We start from the raw sequence: 20,806 nt of genomic DNA, 5'->3' as shown, positions 1-20,806 counted from the left end.
CTAGAAAAAAGAAAAATTACGAAAATACCCTTATTAAGGTTCCATTGAAAGGCAAGTCAATGTATGCTCAAAATGGATAATATCATAGTATTGTGGAGAATAGTGATTTTTAACATGATATTAGAGTCATGCCCTTGACTTAACTATGTCAATAGAATGACTCAAGTGTCAAACAAATGGTGTACTTTGTTCGAGGGTTCTAGAGAAAGAGTCAAGTGTTAATTAAGGGGGAGGCTGTTTGAGGGTTCCATAGGCTTCAGGGAGGAGGTTCCGCCTTAGCTAATTTAGAGAATGATAGTAGATTTACAAGTAAAGAATACATCTACATTTTGGTACGAGGCCTCTTGGAGAAGCCCATAAGGTTAAACTTGTAATTTAATCCGCCACCACGGCCTGTAAAGCTTATTATTTTTGGAGCTGCCATGTTCTGTGGTTGGTTTAACAAAGAAAATGGTGTCAAAAATAGTTGGGAAATAAAAGGGATGGCGTTTGAAACAATCAAATAAACGAAAATAACCGTAAATAAGAACCAGAGAAAAATGGATGGGAGAGAAAGTGATTAGGTGATTGAATTGAACGATGGTTTTGAAAAAAATTTGGAAATAAAAAACCATATCTTTGTTGGGTCTGTTTGGAGGTTTAGAACCTGAAAAACAGAACAAAAGGCAAAAGCGACGAAAGGGAAAATCAAAACAAAAACAAAAACATCGGAGAACTCGACACTGTTTTGGGTTCTCCGGGTCTGGTTTTTGTTTTTGGTTTGGTTTGGTTTTTTTTTTTTTTTTTTTTTTGTTGTTGTGGGGAAGAAATAAAGGATGTGGTTACCAAGATACGGGCTTGAGAGGAAAGAGAAACTGGATGTGAAGGGAATTGTGGCAGTGGCCATTGACAGAGACAAAGGAAGCCAAGGGGCTCTCAAATGGGCCATTGATTATTTGCTTCAAAAGGGTCAATCAGTTTTCCTCATTCATGTCAAACTCAGATCCCCTTCTAATTCTTCCCAAAGTACTCTCTCTTTCTCTCTCTAAACCTTTTGTTTTCGTCTAAAAAATTGTACTTATTTTCTCACCGTTTGTATACCGTGGTCTGTTAAAAGACGACTTTTAACAAAACTTGGCATGAATCTTGAAAACGTCTTATTGACCAATCGTCCAAGAGTGTTAGATCCCACATCGGTTGGGGAAGGGAACGAATCATTCTTTACAAGGTTGTGGAAACGTTCTCTCTAAGGGAAAGTCTAGAGAGAACAATGTCTGCTAGTAGTGGACTTGGTCAACCTAAGATGCTTTGCGGTGGACAATGAAACGGAGTTTTTATTTACGAGTTTCTTTTTTAGTTCAACCACGTGGGTAGAGATTTAAACGTTTCATGTTTAGGATAGATGCATTAATTAGTTGTGACGGGTTCGAATCGGGTTCGAATTCGGTCCCGAGTCTTTTAGCTTGCAATGTTTGGTAAGATGGAGCTGTTTTTGAGTGCAGAGATGAGCTCTAAATCTGACTCTGAAGCCAGCATCAAAGAATTATTCCTTCCTTTTCGTTGCTTTTGTACTCGGAAGGATGTAAGTTTTTTATTTACTTATTTTTTGAAGATCCAAATTTGTTCATAAAATTGAATTATGTTTTGGTGTGAGTTACAGATACAATGCATGGATGTTGTGTTGGAAGATACAGATGCTGCAAAGGCCATAATTGAGTATGCAGCAAATAAGGCCATAGAGAACATTGTTATGGGCGCTTCAGCAAAATCTGGCTTCTTAAGGCATGTTTTTTCTCCTATTCATACACATTCAAAAATTCGATGACCCAAAAAACTCGATCATTCCAACTCGAATGATCGGATTGAGTTTAAAAGGTCCTTTTGAACCGGACCCATGAACAATCTAGTTTCTATTTTATGCTTGGGGCATGTTTTAATCACTTTTTGTTAGATTCCACGTCGGTTGGAGAGGGAAACGAAACATTTCTTATAAGAGTGTGGAAATCTCTCACTAATAGACGCGTTTTAAAACCTTGAGGGGAAGCCTAGAAGGGAAAACATTTTTTATCTGCTAGCGGTGGGCTTGGACTGTTACAAATGGTATCAGAGCCAGACATTGGATGGTATGCCAACGAAGATGCTGGGCTCCCGAGGGGGTGGATTGTGAGATCTCACATTGGTTGGAGAAGGGAACGAAACATTTCTTATAAGGGTTTGGAAACCTCTCCCTAGTAGACGCGTTTTAAAACATTGAGGGGAAGCCCATAAGCAAAAGTTCAAAGATGACAGTATCTGCTAGCGGTGGAATTGGGCTGTGACACGTGGTATCAGAGCCAGACACTGGACGGTATGCTAGTGAGGACACTGAGCTCCCTAGGGGGTGGATTGTGAGATTCCACATTGGTTGGAGAGGGGAACGAAACATTCCTTATAAGGGTATGGAAACCTGTCCCCAGCAGGCGCATTTTAGAACCTTGAGGGAAAGTCTGGAAAGTCTGGGGAACGAAACATTCCTTATTAAGGTGTGGAAACCTCTCCGTAGCAAACGCATTTTAGAACCTTGAGGGAAAGCCCGAAAAGTCTAAAGAGCACAATATCTGTTAGCGGTGAGCTTGGGCTGTTACATTTTTAGACCATATTGTGCTCGGGAAAAGCATTGAAGTTTGTTGTAGATATCATTAATTTGGAATGATTTTCATTTTGTATGGAACAGATTCAAGACAAACGATGTTCCTGGCATTGTAGTAAAAGGAGCACCAGATTTTTGTAATGTGTTTGTCATTTCTAAAGGGAAAGTTCAATCGATGCGTTCGGCGTCTCGTCCCGCTCCAGTGATTAGTCCTCTACGAGATCAATTAGCTCAACAAAGCAGCACGAAATCCGATACGCCCGAGATCCAGATGACTCACTCTGCCAGTGCAAGAGGTAGTTTCTTTCAATACAATTTCCTTTTACTTGATATGTCTGTTGTTCCAATATTCTCCATGAAACTAATGCTGAATTTGTTGGCAGCGACTGCGGATAGGCCACCCCTTGATCTGCCATGTAATCTGCCATGTAATCTGCCATGTAATCTGCCATGTAATCTGCCAAGTAAAGTGCAGGATGAGACCGATTTCATGAGGTGAGTGTGACCCTTTACGTTTTTTTATTGTGAGATCCCACATTGATTTTAGAGCAGAACGAAGCATTCCTCATAAGTGTGTGAAAACCTCTCCTTAGTAGATGTGTCTTGAAACCGTGAGGCTAACAATGATACGTAACGGGCCGAAACAAATATCTACTAGCGGTGGACTTGGGTTGTTACAAATGGTATCAGACCTAGTCACCGGACGGTGCGAGTCACTGGTTAGAATAAGGCTAGACCATCTCCATAGTAGACGCGTTTTAAAACCTTGAGAGGAATCCCAAACGGGAAAACTAATATTTGATAGCGTTGGGCTCGGCTGTTACGAATGGTATTAGAGCCAGACACCAGGTGGTGTGCCAGCAAGACGCTGGCCCCCAAGGCGGGTGGATTGTGAGATCCCACATCGGTTGGAGAGGAAGTTTTCCTCACAAGGGGGTGGAAGCCTCTCTTTAGTAGACGTGTTTTAAAACTGTGAGGCTGACGACAATACATAACGGGCAGAAGCAAACAATATCTACTAGCGGTGGGCTTGGGCTATTACAAATGGTATAAGAGCCAGTCACTGGACGGTGCAAGACACTGGTTGAAGTTGGGCTAAACTCTTTTCATAGTAGACACGTTTTAAAACCTTGAGGAAAGCCCCAGTTACAAATGGTACTAGAGCCAGACACCAAACAGTGTGCCAGTAAAGACGCTGGCCCCCAAAGTGGACGAATTGTAATATCCCACCTCAGTTGTAAAGGAGAACGAAGCATTCCTCATAAGGGTGGGAAATCTCTCCCTAGTAGACGTGTGTTTAAAACCGTGAGGCTGACAGCAATACGTAACGGCCGAACCGGACAATATCTACTAACAGTGGGCTTGAACTGTTACATACACTAATTAGATCTTTCATTCTTAGTACTGTACTCGTATGCGTGCTCGAATATTATATTTGCATGTAGTTTAGCACATGAGCTATTAATATTGAAGAACAACACATCACTTTTACAATGATATCATGTTAAGCAAAATGTTGTTGGATGCAGGTCACCATTCACAAGGAAAGGATATAATTACAAACCATCATCATATGGAGATTTACCGACGCAAGAATCGGATATATCTTTCGTTAGCTCCGGAAGACCGAGCATCGATCGTATATTTCCTTCACTTTATGATAGTCAAGATACAGGAGGAAGATCCACACCACCACAGGTTTCAAGCAGTACAGATTTTGACTTACCTCATAGCTTTGAGTCTCTACAGATGGGACGGATGTCAGCGGATATGAACTTTTCGTCCGAGTTCTCTTCGATCTCGCAAGACAGTGACAGACTTTCGATCTCATCACAGTCTATGGTAAGTTTTGAGTCACTTTGTTGTCTATGCATAAAATTTTCATTAGATGAAATGAAACTATGTTTAGATGAACTTTTGTACGATGGCGTGCAGGAAGACGTCGAGGCCGAGATGCGGAGGCTCAAGCTAGAACTCAAGCAAACCATGGAAATGTACAGCACAGCCTGCAAGGAAGCTCTTACAGCCAAACAAAAGGTAAGCGAAGTCGATTGATTAACGTGCCAATGGCTGCAACATCATATCTGCGGTTTGTGATGCAGACGGTCGAGCTACAACGATGGAAATTAGAAGAAGAACAGAGATTAGAGGAGGCGAGATTGGCCGGGGAAGCTGCATTGGCGCTAGCGGAACAGGAGAAGTTGAAGTCGAAAGCAGCCATCGAGGCAGCTGAAGCGGCTCGGAGAATTGCAGAATTGGAAGGACAGAAAAGAATGAAGGCTGAAATGAAAGCACTCAAAGAAGCTGAGGAGAAGAAAAAGGCAGTTGATGCATTGGCAAACAATGATATCAGGTATAGGAAGTATACAATCGACGAGATCGAAGTGGCAACGGAATTCTTTGCTGAATCTCGTAAGATCGGAGAAGGAGGCTATGGTCCTGTTTACAGGTGTGATCTTGATCATACTCCGGTTGCCATTAAGGTTCTACGTCCCGATGCGACTCAAGGACGATCGCAGTTTAAACAAGAGGTCAGTTACCATACATAACTCTCAGCTAACAGTTTTTTTGAAAAGTAAGACCATAGGGAATCTCGTCAGCTAACGTGAAAGATAACCGTTCACAGGTAGAAGTACTCAGCTGTATACGTCATCCGAACATGGTTCTCCTCCTCGGAGCTTGCCCCGAGTATGGCTGCTTGGTCTATGAGTACATGGCTAATGGGAGCCTAGAAGACCGACTTCTTCGACGAGGAAACACGCCACCACTTTCTTGGCAGCTCAGGTTCAAAATTGCAGCTGAAATTGGGACAGCATTGTTGTTCTTGCACCAAACAAAGCCAGAGCCTCTTGTGCACCGTGATCTCAAACCGGCTAACATTCTGCTCGATCGTAACTTCGTCAGTAAGATCAGTGATGTTGGCTTGGCTAGGCTCGTACCGCCATCGATTGCTAATAGTGTAACACAATATCGAATGACATCGACCGCTGGAACATTTTGCTACATTGATCCCGAGTATCAGCAGACAGGTATGCTTGGTGTGAAATCCGACATATACTCGCTAGGCATCATGTTTCTCCAACTGATCACTTCTAGGCCACCAATGGGATTGACTCACCATGTCGAAAGAGCTATCGAGAATGGGACGTTTGAAACTATTCTCGACCCAGCCGTCCTTGATTGGCCTATTGAAGAAGCTTTGTCTTTCGCCAAGATGTCGCTCAAGTGTGCCGAGTTACGACGTAAAGATAGGCCTGATCTTGGTAAGGCCATCCTTCCAGAGCTTAACAGGTTGAGAACTATTGCAGAAGATACAACGCACCCAACACTGATGGGTGGAGACATAAGCCCCTCTTGCAGCAACAGCCAAGTTTCTCTACAATTTGTAAGTTCAACGATCACTTTTGAAGTACGTTCTAAACTATTTTAAAATTATTTTGAAACATGTTCTTAGTCGTCTGATTCATATTAAATATATTACAGGGATCATCACCGCAATCATACAACAGCTCGAGAAACCCATCGACGACAACTTTTTGATGGGTGGAAAAGATAAATAAGGGACAAAAAGTATTATCATTGAAAGCATGTTTGATTCAAGGAAGTATTTGATAGCCCAAGAAGAACTTATTTGGATCAAATCTCTCTATCAAGTGATGCTTTGTTGGAAGTTGGTCTGATGCGGAAGGGAATGCAATTTGTGAATATAAATTTGGATATTTTTTTGGTTCATTATTGGGTTCTTTATTTATTCATTATTTAATTCATTTCATTGTATATTAGACAAGGGTTAACCATGTTTGTAAATCCAATTGTTCACATTTATTAAGTATTTTTTTGTATTTTTCCCGTTGCAAAATTACAATAAAGTCAAAATTCCTACTAAAGAACCTGCCTCATGTAGCTGACAAAAATGAATAAATAAGCCAAAAGGCCGCACATAATCCCCTCTATTGAGAAGCCCTAAATGGCTTCAACAGCTTCAGCTTTTGGTTTGCTTTTAGGTCGCCCACTGCCCTCTATTGAGAAGCCCTAAATGGCTTCAACAGCTTCAGCTTTTGGTTTGCTTTTAGGTCGCCCACACCTTCTAACATCTTCGCTCGACAGAAGCTCCAACGCTTTCGCTAAATCGACATCATTCGGCTTCAAGTTCTGTCATCGGAATAACACAACTTTTCAAGTAATTGTAAACTAATAAAATGGGCTATATTCAACTAGTTAAAGCATTATATCCCTAATAACCATCCAAGGGAAATTGATAACAAAAATGAAAGTAGGGAGGAACGAAAAAAAAGACCTTGGGAACGGAAGCTATCGTGCGTCGATGCCTAACTGTGAACCCAGCTTTCGTGATCTTTATTAACACTCGTTGACCATCCTTAGGGTGGTTTCCCTATCAAGAAGTGTTCCACAAAAATTAGAAGAAGTTTATTGAGAAGGAGAAAGAAAGATATGTACAGAGAATGAAAATATACCAAAGTAATTGGGTAGCGTAATAGTTCAAGGGCGTCCTCAAGAGTAATAGAGTCCACGTCCTTTATCTGGAAGAGACAAAGAGCCACTCTTGAATCAAAATTTACAAGAAATTAAAGAATATCTAATCATTTTGTGCTAATGAACAGAGCCAATCCCACAAATTTTCAGACATTAACAAAACAGTTGTATTCTTTAATCTGAAAATATACGTGAGTTTCATTGTAAATCGTGGCAAACAAAGAACTCGCTCCGTCCAAATTATAAGACAAGAAAAGAAAACCTCATACCTGGGAAACAGAGGTTCTTTTGGGCATGTACCCTTTCCTGTCCTCACCAAGCTGCACATAAAACCCATATGGACCACTCTTCAAAAGAATCTGAAAGGAAACATTCTTATAATTAACAAAACCATATAGAATGAACAAATGTATGAAAAAAAAAAAAAAAAAAAACCGGCGGTAAATGCAACCTTCTCACTAGAAACTGGATGAAGACCAAGCAATTTTGGCTCTTCCACACTCTGGTTATTTTGAGGAGTAACTTCTTCTTCATCCTCACCATATAATGTTTTTGCAATATATCTGATGACAAAAAGAAAGTCAAGTACCATTTAGCCTGTTTATATGAAATATAATTGATTGTTTGAACTTTGAAGGACATTGGCAAAAGCGACAAATTCTCCCCTCGATGACTGAATGGTAGAGGGATCATGAGAAAAATTGACTCATCCAAACTAAAGTGAAGAAGTTATAACTACATTATTCCTTTTCAAACTTACTTGCATCTTGGGTGTTGATCACAACCTATGAAATAGCCTGCACCATACCGACTAACTTTGAAGATCAGAGTGCCCTCCATACAACTGAAAGAAAAAGAACTAAAAGTGAGCACAATACTTACAAGAGCCAAATTCTAACATGCAGTAAAGAAGTACACAATTTGTTTCGTTATTAACCTTTACTATTTTTTATTGGAAATATGACATTTTATTAGATCACTTAAATGTGAAGAAAAACCATCAGTGTTATTATCAAAGAGGTCAAAACCTGGTGATAAAATGGATGAAAAATAGGCAAACGCATACCTCGGACATGATCTACAATTATCAGGAAGAAAAGAAAATAAGAAGTCCTCATATTTCTTCTCCAGCATCTTTTCCACCTGAAATATCAGACAGCTTTGGTATTACAGCTGAAGCATTCATCAGGAGAAAGGCTAGGTGTATGTTACCTGATGGATATGAACATTATTAGCACGTTCACAATATGTGCTGAACCGTGTCCAATAATCTCTTAGGAGGCCTTTCCATTCAGTTAAACCGGCAGAGACGTTATCTAGCTGAAGAAAGAAACTAGAACATTAGCTAAAATTTGAGATTTCCCGTAAAGATAATGAGGAATTCATGCTTGAACATCGGGTGACTTTTGTGAATGTCAACCAAACCCAATACAAACGACGAGCTACTATCTTTTAGGCAGAACACAAAAAATGTATGATTGTGATCCCATATGTGGCAGTAGAAAGTAGAAAAACTTCGGTAACAATTGGACTCACCTCATTTTCCATGTCTGCAGTAAAACTATAATCAGTGACCTCGGAGAAATGATGACAGAGAAATGCGGACACCTTAAATCACAAAAGATGGAAAGAGGAAAATAAGAATTAAAATAGGCCTCATGAAAATTTGCACATCATAAATACAATTTGCAGATAAAATGGCACAGTCAAATGAAGAAGCCTGGTTCATAGGGCTTTTTCATTATTTTAAAACAATAATAATTATAAGGATTTATTTCTTTTTGTTAATTCAAAAATAATCTACCAACCCTAAATGCAAAAACTCATGTTTAGGGTTTTTTATTCATATCACTTCAACTATGCTCTCCATTCTTAATGTATATTTCTTATATACTGCAGCTCGAAAAAAATTAAAAAAAATTAAAAAAAAAAAAAAAGCCAGCATTTTTTGCGCCTTGAAAAACATTGGCTACCATATGATTTGAACCCAACCCAAAATAGAATTGTAATGAAAACAAATATATCCTGGTCAATGTTGTTGACAAAATGTTGACAACTTTCAAGAAAAAAGATTATACCCCGGTTATCCAAACCCATAACTTGGATTTATGAATATGTCGACAGATACATTTCCCAACATAATTTCATCAATAGTAAACTCAAATGCCTATAAAGTCATAGGTTCCTTATATTCTACATGATGGCCTTTGCTGTAACTAAATATTCTCTTTTCAAGTAAAAGAAAATCTTTCATTGGATACCTAGAAAAATAAACAAGCAAAAAAAACCCTTGAGTTCAGAAAAACACTCCTATGAACTATCAGTCGCGAAATAACGCAGCAATATGCTACCGAGTGCAACCTTTGTTCTCTTCCTTAATAATAATTTCTGGGTGTCTTTCAATAATCAACCTGCAGTTCTGTCTAGGACCAGTACTGATAAGATATAGTGGATAATGGAACTTCTGTTTGACCCTCCACCTACTTTCTAAGATGCTAGCAAAGGAGTTAAAAAATGACTTGTTCATAAAATGCAATTATTTACATCCTAAATGGGGCTGTGAAAAGGCAATAAATTAAATTTTGTAGAATTGGAATTCAATGTGATAAAGAGTTACAAGCATACCATGCGCCCACGAAACTCTGGATGTAGAACACGACTTTTCACTGACAAGTAGTTCCTGTCCTGAAAGTAAAATGAATCAAAGAATCAGAAGCAAGTGTATGTATCATCATTAAACTGTAAACAAATAGCGTGAAAAGGCACGTTGGAATCAATAAAAGTGTCATAGACATTATAGGCAGACCTAAAAAAGAGATCCAAGTTCTGTTCTTGATCACCTTACACTACAATGTAATCTATCATTGATGAATACATAAAATGTTTATCAAGGCATGTAAAATTTGAAACTGTTAACACAGATAACCAACCACGTCCTCTGTTTGTAGGAAATTTAACATGCGTTATGGATTGGCTTGTAGTGAAATTTAACATGCGTAATTGCAGTTCAACGCTAATTTTATTCAATAAGAGAGTAGGGGCTATGAGGACCCAAAGGCTATCAGTATGTTTGAACGCGATTCAAATACAACTAAAAACGTGACCCCTTAGCTGAAAGCCAAAACAAGTTCTGTTTAAGAAATCTGTACGGTCACTTCAAAGTGGAAAGGAAACCAGGCATATTTTGTACAAAGACTGGAAAGGAGTATTGACATTCAGTTTTGAAATTATGATAGCAAAAGTAAATATTCTTCAATCCTCCGAGAAGCAATAACAAATACTTAACAGAAAGAAACTAGTTATCTACTCAGAACACAAAATAGGACATTCATAACACTTATGTCCTAAGCTATTCCTCAACACGTTTTTCTTATGAGAAACAATATTTTATTGATATGATGAAACATAGAAAGGAAGGGTAGGAATCCAAGAGTGGGATATTTCTCACAATGATAGGATGCAATCATCCATTAAATTCGAACTTCATAAAACAGAATAATAAAAGACAAAAATTTCAAATCTATTGTTTGCAATGATCTATAGTAACCTGTAAAACTTTTAATGTGCTTGCATATGTGGAAGGTCTCCCAATCCCTAGCTCCTCCATCTTCTTAACCTGTAATATCCAGTTCCAGTGAAATAAGAAAATTTCAGACAGAAAACTAGACAGATGCAAAACGGGCCTGTTCACTTTACATTATGAGGGGTTTATATCCTATATCTGAGAAACCATATATAAGTCTAATCAGATCATAGCCTACAAAATAACCCCAAAAGTTATATCCTATATCTGGTGGGGCAGAGGAGCAAAATTGAATTGAAAATATATCCTACATATTCAAGAAAAACCAGTACTTATGTTTATTGTTTTACATCCAACAACTTAAATTTCCATAACTAGATGCGAAGCTGAAATTTTTCTACCATTGGGTTTTGTTCAGTTACCAGCCTGAAAAAAGGGAAGTCCGACCCCAGGTTCTCTATACTATTTGAGCCATACATGAAGAATTTGAAGCTCTTGAACTCATCTTAAGTTCAGAATTATAATTTAGATATAATAAAAAGGAATTATATCTTCATTATTTTTTTTATTAGTATCTCCCGGATTTGTTTTTGGTTAATACCTTTCGTTCTGCATTCATTGCCTTCATGGCTAGCCTCATTTAATTTGTATTTGCCTCTAAGTTCATGATTTTATATTTTCTCTTTACTTTATTTTCACTCCATTTGGAGAGTTTGCATCCCTTGAACATTTATTCCTTTTAACTATATCAATGAGAAGTTGTTTATGGTTAAAACATTTGTGCGCGCACGCACGCACGCACATATATATTATAAATGAAGAATGCGTTAAGCATGAGAAAAAGGCATACATTTAAATAAAGAGATGCAGATGGGTGAATATAACATAGTGACAAGCGAAAATAATAAAAGAATTAAGAAAACAATGGCAACGACAAGAAGAAGACATATACAACAATGTTCTGCATTTGTCAGAAACCCAATTTTTTCCAATAATTTTTTTCAAAAGAAAATTAAAAGGCGAAAGCTTTTGAATCTCAAAGATGGGTGACAATAATAATAGTTTTCAAGTATTCAGTTATTTACAGGCTCAAAATTTCGGGTCTAATAGTTAGGCAGCACTTACCAATGTTCCCTCCGAATAGCGAGGAGGGGGCTGGGTAAAATGTTGCTTGAGTTCAACTGCAGCTAGAGACAATTGATCCCCTGACTAAAAAATAACTGGTTAATAAATATACATTTCTGTACCATCTGTACTATTGCAATCACCATTAGAAAATAATATTCAAGGACAAATTGCGAGCATGCAAAAGGGAGAGGATTAAGTAAGAAGAAAAATTTCTCAATTAATTGGAAATTCCAAATACATGCCACCTTGCAGTAGTTAAAAAGCAAATAGAAAGAATTTCTTCGATGTTTCAGTAATAGATATTCATGTACATAGATGCTTAACATCATAAATTTTTCTACCAAATAGAAATAGGTTACGGTCTAGTAGATATTACAAAGAACAAAAATACCAACCAGAAGCAACAATATAAAACCTTGTACCTTCAGTGCATTAAGAATTCTAAACAGTTCGTCCCGTTCATTTTCTTCATGGTCTTTATGTCTGATTGCATCAACTTCTGGATCCTGACAAATTATTAGATCTTTAGAATCCAAAAGAACCCCAGCCCCACAAAGACCGAATATTAAGAAAGAAGCACGTTCTTAAGGAGAAATAATGGGCAAGCATGAGGGTAGATAAGATGTCCTCCCAGATAAAACACCCCTCGAAACTCACAAAAAGTAGGACCATTTAGCATGAATAGTTGGTAATAATTTCAAAAACATTCAGAATGCAAACTCCAACTGGATGTGGAAGCTACAATACATGGTTTGAGCAGTTAGAACTAAAAACAGCTAACAGGTACCTTAATCAGAAAACAGTCACATTCAAACATTCCTTGCCAATATCTGTTTAAGAGCTAATATGCACGTAAGATCAAAAATATGAAAACAGAAAGACGTGTTTGAGCGAGAGAGACTACTAACTACTATATTAAAGCAAGGTAATCTAAAAAACAAGACAAATCATTGAACACCCTTCTCGTCCCATCAATCTCATACTTACTGCAACCTTATGCCAAAGGGCTTTCCTTACAAGATGGAAACTCCAAAAACATTTTTCCGATAGAAATATTTTGTGACGTTCTTAATGCCCAGCCACCCAACTCACTGGGAGGAAGGGCTACTTCCAATCATCCAGACAACCCTCTCTTCCATGGACCTTCCAAAGAAAACCCCCAAGTATCTAAATAACTTAATCTATCATTATCTTAAATATTTATGGAAAATTGACAGAAAAGTCAGACAAGATTGATTGAATTGAGTGATAGAACCCAAATACAGAGAAATATAAAAGAGAACACAACTACAAGATAAACCGTGTTTTGAAGTACGTAAACCCTTCCTTCTTGAGATCATTCTCGAGCCTTAATTCACTAACCAAAATAATTTTTATATCTTCTGTTGAAGATCCCACAAATATGGGGGACTTCACAGTCCTTATAACATACATGGTTTACTACTCTCAATGTCAATTGATTTTGAGATGGTACCTCAAGTTTATCTAATATGGTATCTTAGTATATAAAGCTCAAACGGTATTTGATCCAAAAAAATATATATATATTGGGATCCGATTCAAGAATGGTGAATCAAAAGAGAGCATCTAGAGGGGCATGTTGAGAATACCACATTGGAAAAATGGGTAGACCTCACAATTTTAAAGATACATGGTTTACCATTCTCATTGTCAATTGATTTTGAGATAGTGCAACATGTTTATCTAATATGGTATCATGGTCCATAAAGCCCAAACGGGTATTTGATCCAAAAAAAAATTGGGATCTGATCCAAGAATGGTGAACCCAAAGAGACACCATCTCATGGGGCATGTTGAGAATACCCACATTGGGAAGACGGGGAAATTTCACAATTTTATAAGATACACGGGTTACTCCTCTCTTTGCCAATTGGTATTGAGATGGAACCCCATGTTTATCTAATATCTCCTTCCCCTCCATCTATTTGTAACCTACCCCCATAATAAACTCCCTATCTAATTACTAATGTACCCTTAATAACATTCATATCATTAAAGTGATCTTCGAGAGAAGGATGCAATTCCATTCATTAAATTTATCCTAATGGATAACCAAAAAACTTCATAGGAGTTTTTTACAAAAATTAAAACAATTTTTTTAAAAAAAGAATTAACGTAGATAAGCATCCGTTACATGCAAGTAAACAAAATAATCACTCTCTTTCAAGAATACTTAGCATGACTATCATACCTCAAAAACTTCTTGAAAGCCACGAAATTGAACTCTTGAGCATGTAGATCGGAAAATGATGGACTCATCCGCAAGTCCACTGTCAATTTGAATCTGGTAACATATATAAACAAAAAAGAAAATTGCAGATGTGCAACCAAAATTGAAGTAAACTACAATTTACAAATAAAAGTAGAAAAATACATGCCATGAAAGAGAAGTTGTGAACTCATAGTCCGCTCTAATAAACAACCAGAAATTACTTCATTTTTTACCCAGAAAAAAAAAAAAAAAAAAAAAAGATACACGAACTGTCATCAACATTTGAAAAGTTATGCACAATCTTTCTTGATTTAAAAGCCCACTCAACGCCAAAATAAGCGCCTTTTCAAGTCAGGGTGGCTCTTGCCCCAAGTATCTCTACCAGAACTTATGAACTTGGTAAAACGTCTTATATTATTGTTAATTCTCTCGGTTAGGATATGGTTGTCCTCAGTATCAACCCATTTGCCTCTTCTGTATCATGGCTTTGGGAATCAGTAGATTCCTTAAATATTTTTCTTAAAAAAAAGTGTATCTTGAGTTTTTTCATAAGAAACAAGAACTTGAATAAAATAGGGCCTTTATGTTTTTTTTATAATAAACAAAAACTTGTATGATAAAGGGTCATGATAAGATCTTCTTAATAAGAAAAACTAATAAAATTTTGGAATCAATAATGCAAGTTTTATTATACAAGCCTCCCGTTCCTGTGTTAAATTTATCAATTCCAAACTGAAATATGCAAAATATTGAAAAAGAGAAGAGAAATATTGTAATGGGCATGCATTCTGACCTGTTCAGTGATAGAAGGTTCCATTTGACATGCCATCGTTCTGAGCCAAATAAGAGAGTATAGTTTGTGAGAATCTTCGTCAAGTGTTCCCACTAGCATTGCTGGAAGTGAATTCAATGAAATAAAACGAACACTAATTGGTTATAACGTTCTCACCAAAATGGGAAGGCTAAAGCAATAATCTTACAAGTGGACATAGTTGGAGCAGGTAACTAGAACAGAACAACTCATATATATTCCCTAATCAAGTATTATTTAGCCAGAAAATTATATAATTACAGGGTAATCGTTGCACATCAGTGGGTCTGATTGCTTCATGAGCCTCTTGAGCATTCTTGACCTTTTTAAAATATTTGCGTGCACTTTCTGAGACAAAGTTCTCCCCGTATCTGCAAACAGTAAGTTTTTGAAGAATAAAAAAATTAGAAGCCTAAAACCTTATAGGATGGAGGGAATTCAAATTGCACCTTGAAATTTCAAATAAAGATTATACCCAAGTGAAAGAACGCTACAGCTATAGTAAAGTTACAAACATAAAGAGCCTTCTTGTAAATCAATTTGCCTAAAAAAGCTGTCACATAACTTTTCGTGCAAGTTACAAAGAAAAGGGAAGTTGAATTTTGAACTTTCACCTTTGCTTAATCAAGGAGCGAATGTCCTTAACAGCTTCATCAGAGATCTGAAATAGGAAGTAGTTCAAGCAAAGATGTTTAGACCAGATGCACCTAAGATTTTTTAATATGACAAAACAGCATGAACCAGGACAAAAATGAAATGGAATGTCAACCGAAGAACTAATTGCATACATAACACACATTCTTAAGGCCTTATTTCCATGCATTGATATGAAGAATTATACAGGTAACATCAAAGAATGAATAAAAATCCCAAAACAATTAATAGGAAAAAAGAGACTACTGGCAACAAGATAAACCAAGCTGCCTTGCCAAAGAAATAACAAGAAATAGTATGGAGGTATAGTTGAAGGCAAAAAAATTCTTACATGTAGCCCATCTGTTCTTGGATAAGTTATTAAGCCAGCTGCCTTTCCATCAGCAAGTTGAATTCCCTCATAAAGTTTCTGGGCAAGCTGCATAGAAAGTTATATAAGTGACAGGAGCATAAAATGCCCCCCTATATTTCTAAGTTGTAAGAAGTAAAGGAAAAGGAAAATATTAAAAATAAAATAAAATAAAATAAAAAACTACAGCGTTATAGTCTTCAATCATGCATGAAACCCCTCATACATTCATAAAAAGGTGAAAGCAAAAGGCATCATACCAGGAAAACAATCAGAAAGTAGATGAAGGTCAAACTAATTCTAACAGCATATAATCGTAGTGGGACACAGTTAAAAGAAAATAGGTCTATATATTCCACAATACGCACCATTTATAAAAGAAAATGGATTTAGATAAGAATAAGAGTAAAAATATGTCGGACAAGAATAGTTCTATTATTATATTAATCTATTTGATATAGAACTTTTGGAGTGTCCTTCAAGTAACCTTTTTTGTTGCCACGGCACTTTTCCCCTCAACCTCAATTGGAGGTGTTTCTTGCAATAGTTTCCCTTCACAAGGGGTCTCATCTACCCCAAACCTTTAGTTCATATTGTACACTTTCAATTTATGGCTTGATATGTTTTGAAGGGCACAAAAAGGAAGCCACCAGAAAGAACAGAATAAGAACAGATTATTTAATTGTTTCAACTTCATCCATTCCCTATCAAAAACAGAAACAAGCAATAAACAAGATTTCTAATTTGGATCCACTAGAGTATTAAGACCCCCTAGCGCAAGAAACCAGCAAAAGATTTTGATTTTCACAAGATAATGATATTTCCAAATCACATTAAAAATATCATTAAGGTCCAACGAAGATAACTCCTAGAAGATAGATGTGAAGGAAAACACTCCCAAAATCTAATATTAGAACAATTGCCCACTTTATAAATAACTCTCTGAATAAAACATCAATATCCAGTAACACATTAGCAGATACCATGTTATTAATAGGGGAAATAATTATTTGGGGCAGACTGCTGTTTAGAAGTAAAATTTTAACTCAACATGACTGAATTATCTTATATCATGGGGAACTTCAGGAGTCAAAACAAAATTACCATGTACCTTCATTGTGTAACTTGCAGGAAAATTATGTTTGTTTGCTGCATCTTGCTGAAGTGTAGATGTTATATATGGCATTGGAGGGTTTCTCCGCACTTTATTCTTTTTAGAGCTAAGAACTTGAAAATTTACCGACTTTAGTGCAGTTTCTATATTCTTTGCCTCTGTGGTGGAGCTAATTGCAAACTGATTTAACTTCTTAGAATTAAAATGGGTCAAATGTGCAGGGACTGTAAATTCTTCCACTGAAGAACAAGGATCTTTTTGGTTCAACTCAATGTCAATAGTCCAATATTCTTGTGGTTGAAATTCATCAATTTCCAATTCTCTATCACATATTAGGGCGAGTGCAGCTGATTGAACACGCCCAGCTGATTGACAACCTGGTAATTTCCTCCATAATAATGGTGAAATATTAAATCCAATCAAATAATCTAAAGCACGCCGTGCAAGGTAAGCCTGAACCAAGTTTGCATCAATTTCTCTAGGAGATTGCAGGGCACTTTTGATAGAAGCCTCAGTTATTTCATGAAAAACAACCCTTGCTATGCTAATACCTTCGTGTAGAGCATCCTGCTGCTGCAACATCTCAATTATATGCCAAGCAATAGCCTCGCCTTCACGATCAGGATCAGATGCAAGAATAAGGTTCTCTGCTCTGAGGAATAAATACACAGCAAAAGAAAAGAAAATTAAAACTTTAGGAATTGGAGGTAAGAGAAAAGAAGCATTTTAGACATCACAAAATAAATGACAGAGATGCACAACAATGTCAACCATATACAAGAAGCAAACAAAACTTAATAAAAGAAATACAAATGTGTGTGTGCGCATGTAAACTTAACAATCCTTATCAAGTTAGCCAAAAATACAGTTGCATGCAGGCCAAGCTAAAAACAAAAGCCAGATACATACCCATTTAAGGAAACTTTTATGCTCTTGAGATGAGTCCAGGCAGCAGAAGGAACCTCCCACACCATACTGAAGTCATCATCAGGTCTAACAGATCCTGACCTTGCAGCCAAGTCTCTAACATGGCCATGACTAGGTAGCACCTCAAACATATCACCAAGATAATTCTGAATAACCTTTGCCTTTGTAACAGATTCCACCACCATAACAGACTTTCCCATTGGGGGATATAGCTTCTTCAAAGTTGTTATTCCCCGAGATTTCCCCCTTGCATCCACTACAAGGTTTGGCTTCTGTGGCAACTTACTAGCATCTTTCTGAGCTTCTTTTTTTCTGCTAGAGTTACCTTTTTTCTTGTTGGATTGTTGTGTAGTTGAAACAGAACCTTTGGCAGTACCCCCCGATGATTTTTTCTGAAAAATTGCACTGTTAGTTAAAATAATGCAATGAGAAGGGAAAAATGGATTAAAAACATCCATCAATTACTATTTGCTAACCTTCGGATTTTGTACAACATTCTTATCAACATTGCTACTATCTAAGCTCTTTGACTGACTATCCTTGCATACTGCTTCAACATCTGAAGAATTGGTTGGAGATATAGCTTCCTTCTTTTTCTTGCTCCCAGAGTTCTTTTCTTTCAAACCCTTGGATGCTTTCCTAACGGGTGAAGAAGAATTAGATGAAACTTTACCTGCCTCCTTGGTAACTCCAACCAACTGATCGCTTGAATTTGTTCCAATAACACTAGTGGAGCCAGTGGACCCTGAAGCACTAATTCGCTTTTTCCTGGATGTAGCAACAGGCTTGGCACCCTTCGATTTTTTATTCAATCCTTCAGATGGGAATGTACTTGTTCCATTACTTGCATATTTAACATTCTCATTCTCAGTTTTATTCAATGCTTCTGTAGATTGAGAAAAGAACTTCTTTTCAAAAGCTCTATAATTAGGAAATGTAGGTGTAAAAGTGCCATTTAACACCTGTCGCTTAGAAGCATTTGGGGATGCAACAGAATGATGAAATCCCAACGGTAAGCGGGAATGTAGAGTGAAAACACAACTTGGCCCATCACATGTACGACACTGCCCAGCCTTTGCACGTTCAGTCTTGACAGCAAATGTTACTCTGCTTTTTCTAAAAACAAGCTGAGAACATTTGGCGTAATTACAAACAGTGGAAAAAGGTAAAACGGGTATGCATTTGCTAGTATTATTTTGAAGAGTTCTGCTCTGCAACTGTAACGCAAACACCAAACAAAATAACACATTATCACCATAATAAAAGAATGCTGGGCTGTTCCACAATATTTCGAATAGAAGGTCAACAGAAGTAACTAAAAATTGTCAAATGGCAGAAATTTGCATGGCATTTAAAACATTAGAGCATACATGGCGTTGCAACTTTTCGAACGTTTTTTTTTTTCTTAGGAGACATTAAATTTTAAAATTGTTCATAATAGTCCATTTCTAATATTTGCTGCAAGACAAATCCACAAACGGGAGTGAATGAATCTAAAAATTAAAAACTCAAATACGCGCGGTGAAACTAAAAATAGAGATTGGCAGAAAACACATTATCTCACAGCCATAAAAACATAAATTCACTAGGCAACTCAAACACATTCAGAAAAAGAACAAGTAAGCGAAAGTAGCCAAAAAATCAAATGCCAGAAGTTTACGCTCGGCAACAAAAATTGTATTGACCGTTCAAGCATGTATAAAAATTGCAACTTTTCCAACATTTTCTCCAGCAAGATTGTATTGACTGTTGTCACTTAGTTTCTAAAAAATTTATACCGTTATCATTTTCTCTAGCAAGTTATATCTTGGTGTAAACTGTCTTACTTCCTATAGTTATACCTCCCTTATTGCAAATTGAGAAGAAGGTCTTTTGTAAACACCATGGGTACATCCCTTTTGTAAATTTCAACCATCAATGAAATTGTCTTTTATCAGAAGAAAAAAAAATTATACTGTTCATCTCTGATATTTGCTGCGAACAGATATCTAATCTGAATGTAAGAGTACGAATTAAACAATTCCAAAACAACATACTAAACAGCAAAGAAAAACTTGGTGGCAAACATACTACAGCCGCGATAAAGATATAAATTCACTAGGCCACTCCAAAACAATTAGAAAACGAACAAAAGAGCGAACCAAAATGTCCAACACCAGAAGTTCGATTGGCGTTAAAAAAATAAAAATAAAAAAGACTTCAAGCCAGTATAAAATTGCAACTCTTCAAACGCCATAGAGATACATAACTGATCATTATGAAACAAGTTTTCATAAATTTCATAAAATTAAGGTCTAATAAAATACTTGCTGCCAGACAATTCTCTAGACAAAAACGCAAGAGTTTAAATGTTTTTTTCTTTAAATCAGAAAAAAAAAAAAAAAAAAAAAAAACTGCATAGAGCAATTGGTAGAATATGAGAACCTTAGACAACAAAGGACGGAGTCGCGAGAACGAAGCAGACGGAGTTGTTGAAAATACAGAGGAAGAAATAGCGTTGCTGGAAGTAGTTGCCATGAACAAGCTCCTCTGAAGCTGCCTCATTAACTCAGCAGAATCAAATGGCGAGCACGCTCGCTTCCAAGCTTCTCTCGGTTACGCTCTCACCTCCAAGTACAGAGAGAGAGAGAGAGAGAGAGCAAAGGAAGTTTCAGAAACAACCGAGGCGCCAAAAATGGGGTTTTTGGGATTAAGTCAAGCAGCCGCTCTCGCGCCACTCCATTAGGGTTTTAGGGCCATGTCATTTTATCTCTTTTTTTTTTTTTTTTTTATCCTGAAAATTTATTACTAAACAAAATTTCAAAATTAACATAAATATAATTCAATTAATATATGGTTATTTTAATAATATTTTACATATTCTGCATTTTTTTTAATATTCAAATTAATTTTTTAAAATTTGACTAACCATTTTAAATATTTATTAAAAAGTGCAATTGTAAGAAACAAATTAATTATTAAAGGG

The 20,806-nt window shown here is 36.8% G+C and overlaps 2 protein-coding genes across 3 annotated transcripts; one reads left to right on the top strand and one right to left on the bottom strand.

Moving 5' to 3' along the window:
• The first annotated feature begins 100 nt into the window (after positions 1-100).
• On the top strand, positions 101-6,450 carry LOC111797720 (U-box domain-containing protein 52). Its single transcript, XM_023680828.2, has 10 exons — positions 101-1,005; positions 1,482-1,561; positions 1,640-1,761; positions 2,693-2,904; positions 2,992-3,103; positions 4,138-4,450; positions 4,544-4,645; positions 4,711-5,139; positions 5,235-5,993; positions 6,092-6,450. Exons 1-10 carry the CDS (start codon positions 816-818, stop codon positions 6,146-6,148), a joined length of 2,376 nt encoding a protein of 791 aa, XP_023536596.2. The 5' UTR covers positions 101-815; the 3' UTR covers positions 6,149-6,450.
• Positions 6,406-20,561, bottom strand: LOC111797719 (uncharacterized). 2 transcript variants are annotated; one of them, XM_023680827.2, is made up of 22 exons: positions 20,266-20,561; positions 18,318-19,058; positions 17,824-18,233; positions 16,912-17,566; positions 15,783-15,869; positions 15,412-15,458; positions 15,059-15,168; positions 14,780-14,880; positions 13,966-14,058; positions 12,176-12,259; positions 11,751-11,834; positions 10,650-10,718; positions 9,728-9,787; positions 8,639-8,710; positions 8,315-8,422; positions 8,169-8,245; positions 7,863-7,946; positions 7,554-7,665; positions 7,372-7,461; positions 7,084-7,149; positions 6,906-7,001; positions 6,406-6,760 (listed from the first exon to the last, which is right to left on the bottom strand). In XM_023680827.2, the coding sequence occupies exons 1-22, from the start codon at positions 20,383-20,385 to the stop codon at positions 6,641-6,643; spliced, it is 3,486 nt and encodes a 1,161-aa protein (XP_023536595.1). In that variant the 5' UTR covers positions 20,386-20,561; the 3' UTR covers positions 6,406-6,640. The 2 variants fall into 2 exon arrangements, with proteins under 2 accessions (XP_023536595.1, XP_086981194.1); XM_087125068.1 differs by having other exon boundaries at positions 18,318-18,968.
• Positions 20,562-20,806: the final 245 nt, after the last annotated feature.

This window comes from Cucurbita pepo, chromosome 6, assembly GCF_057944985.1.
Source record: "Cucurbita pepo subsp. pepo isolate OVF chromosome 6, ASM5794498v1, whole genome shotgun sequence".
Classification (NCBI taxonomy): domain Eukaryota; kingdom Viridiplantae; phylum Streptophyta; class Magnoliopsida; order Cucurbitales; family Cucurbitaceae; genus Cucurbita; species Cucurbita pepo.
Note: the sequence above shows the minus strand (reverse complement) of the source record. Positions and strands in the feature narration are given on the sequence as shown.

What these genes read in the sequence shown, in the direction of transcription:
- LOC111797719 (XM_023680827.2), bottom strand. Translation starts at nt 20,385, where the DNA reads ATGAGGCAGCTTCAGAGGAGCTTGTTCATGGCAACTACTTCCAGCAAC. An exon ending in TCCGTCCTTTGTTGTCTAAG is followed by an intron (nt 19,059 to 20,265) that starts GTTCTCATATTC and finishes TTTGCGTTACAG; the next exon opens with TTGCAGAGCAGAACTCTTCA. An exon ending in GAATTCTTAATGCACTGAAG is followed by an intron (nt 11,835 to 12,175) that starts GTACAAGGTTTT and finishes GTTATTTTTTAG; the next exon opens with TCAGGGGATCAATTGTCTCT.
- LOC111797720 (XM_023680828.2), top strand. Translation starts at nt 816, where the DNA reads ATGTGGTTACCAAGATACGGGCTTGAGAGGAAAGAGAAACTGGATGTG. An exon ending in TCACTCTGCCAGTGCAAGAG is followed by an intron (nt 2,905 to 2,991) that starts GTAGTTTCTTTC and finishes ATTTGTTGGCAG; the next exon opens with CGACTGCGGATAGGCCACCC. An exon ending in GATCGCAGTTTAAACAAGAG is followed by an intron (nt 5,140 to 5,234) that starts GTCAGTTACCAT and finishes AACCGTTCACAG; the next exon opens with GTAGAAGTACTCAGCTGTAT.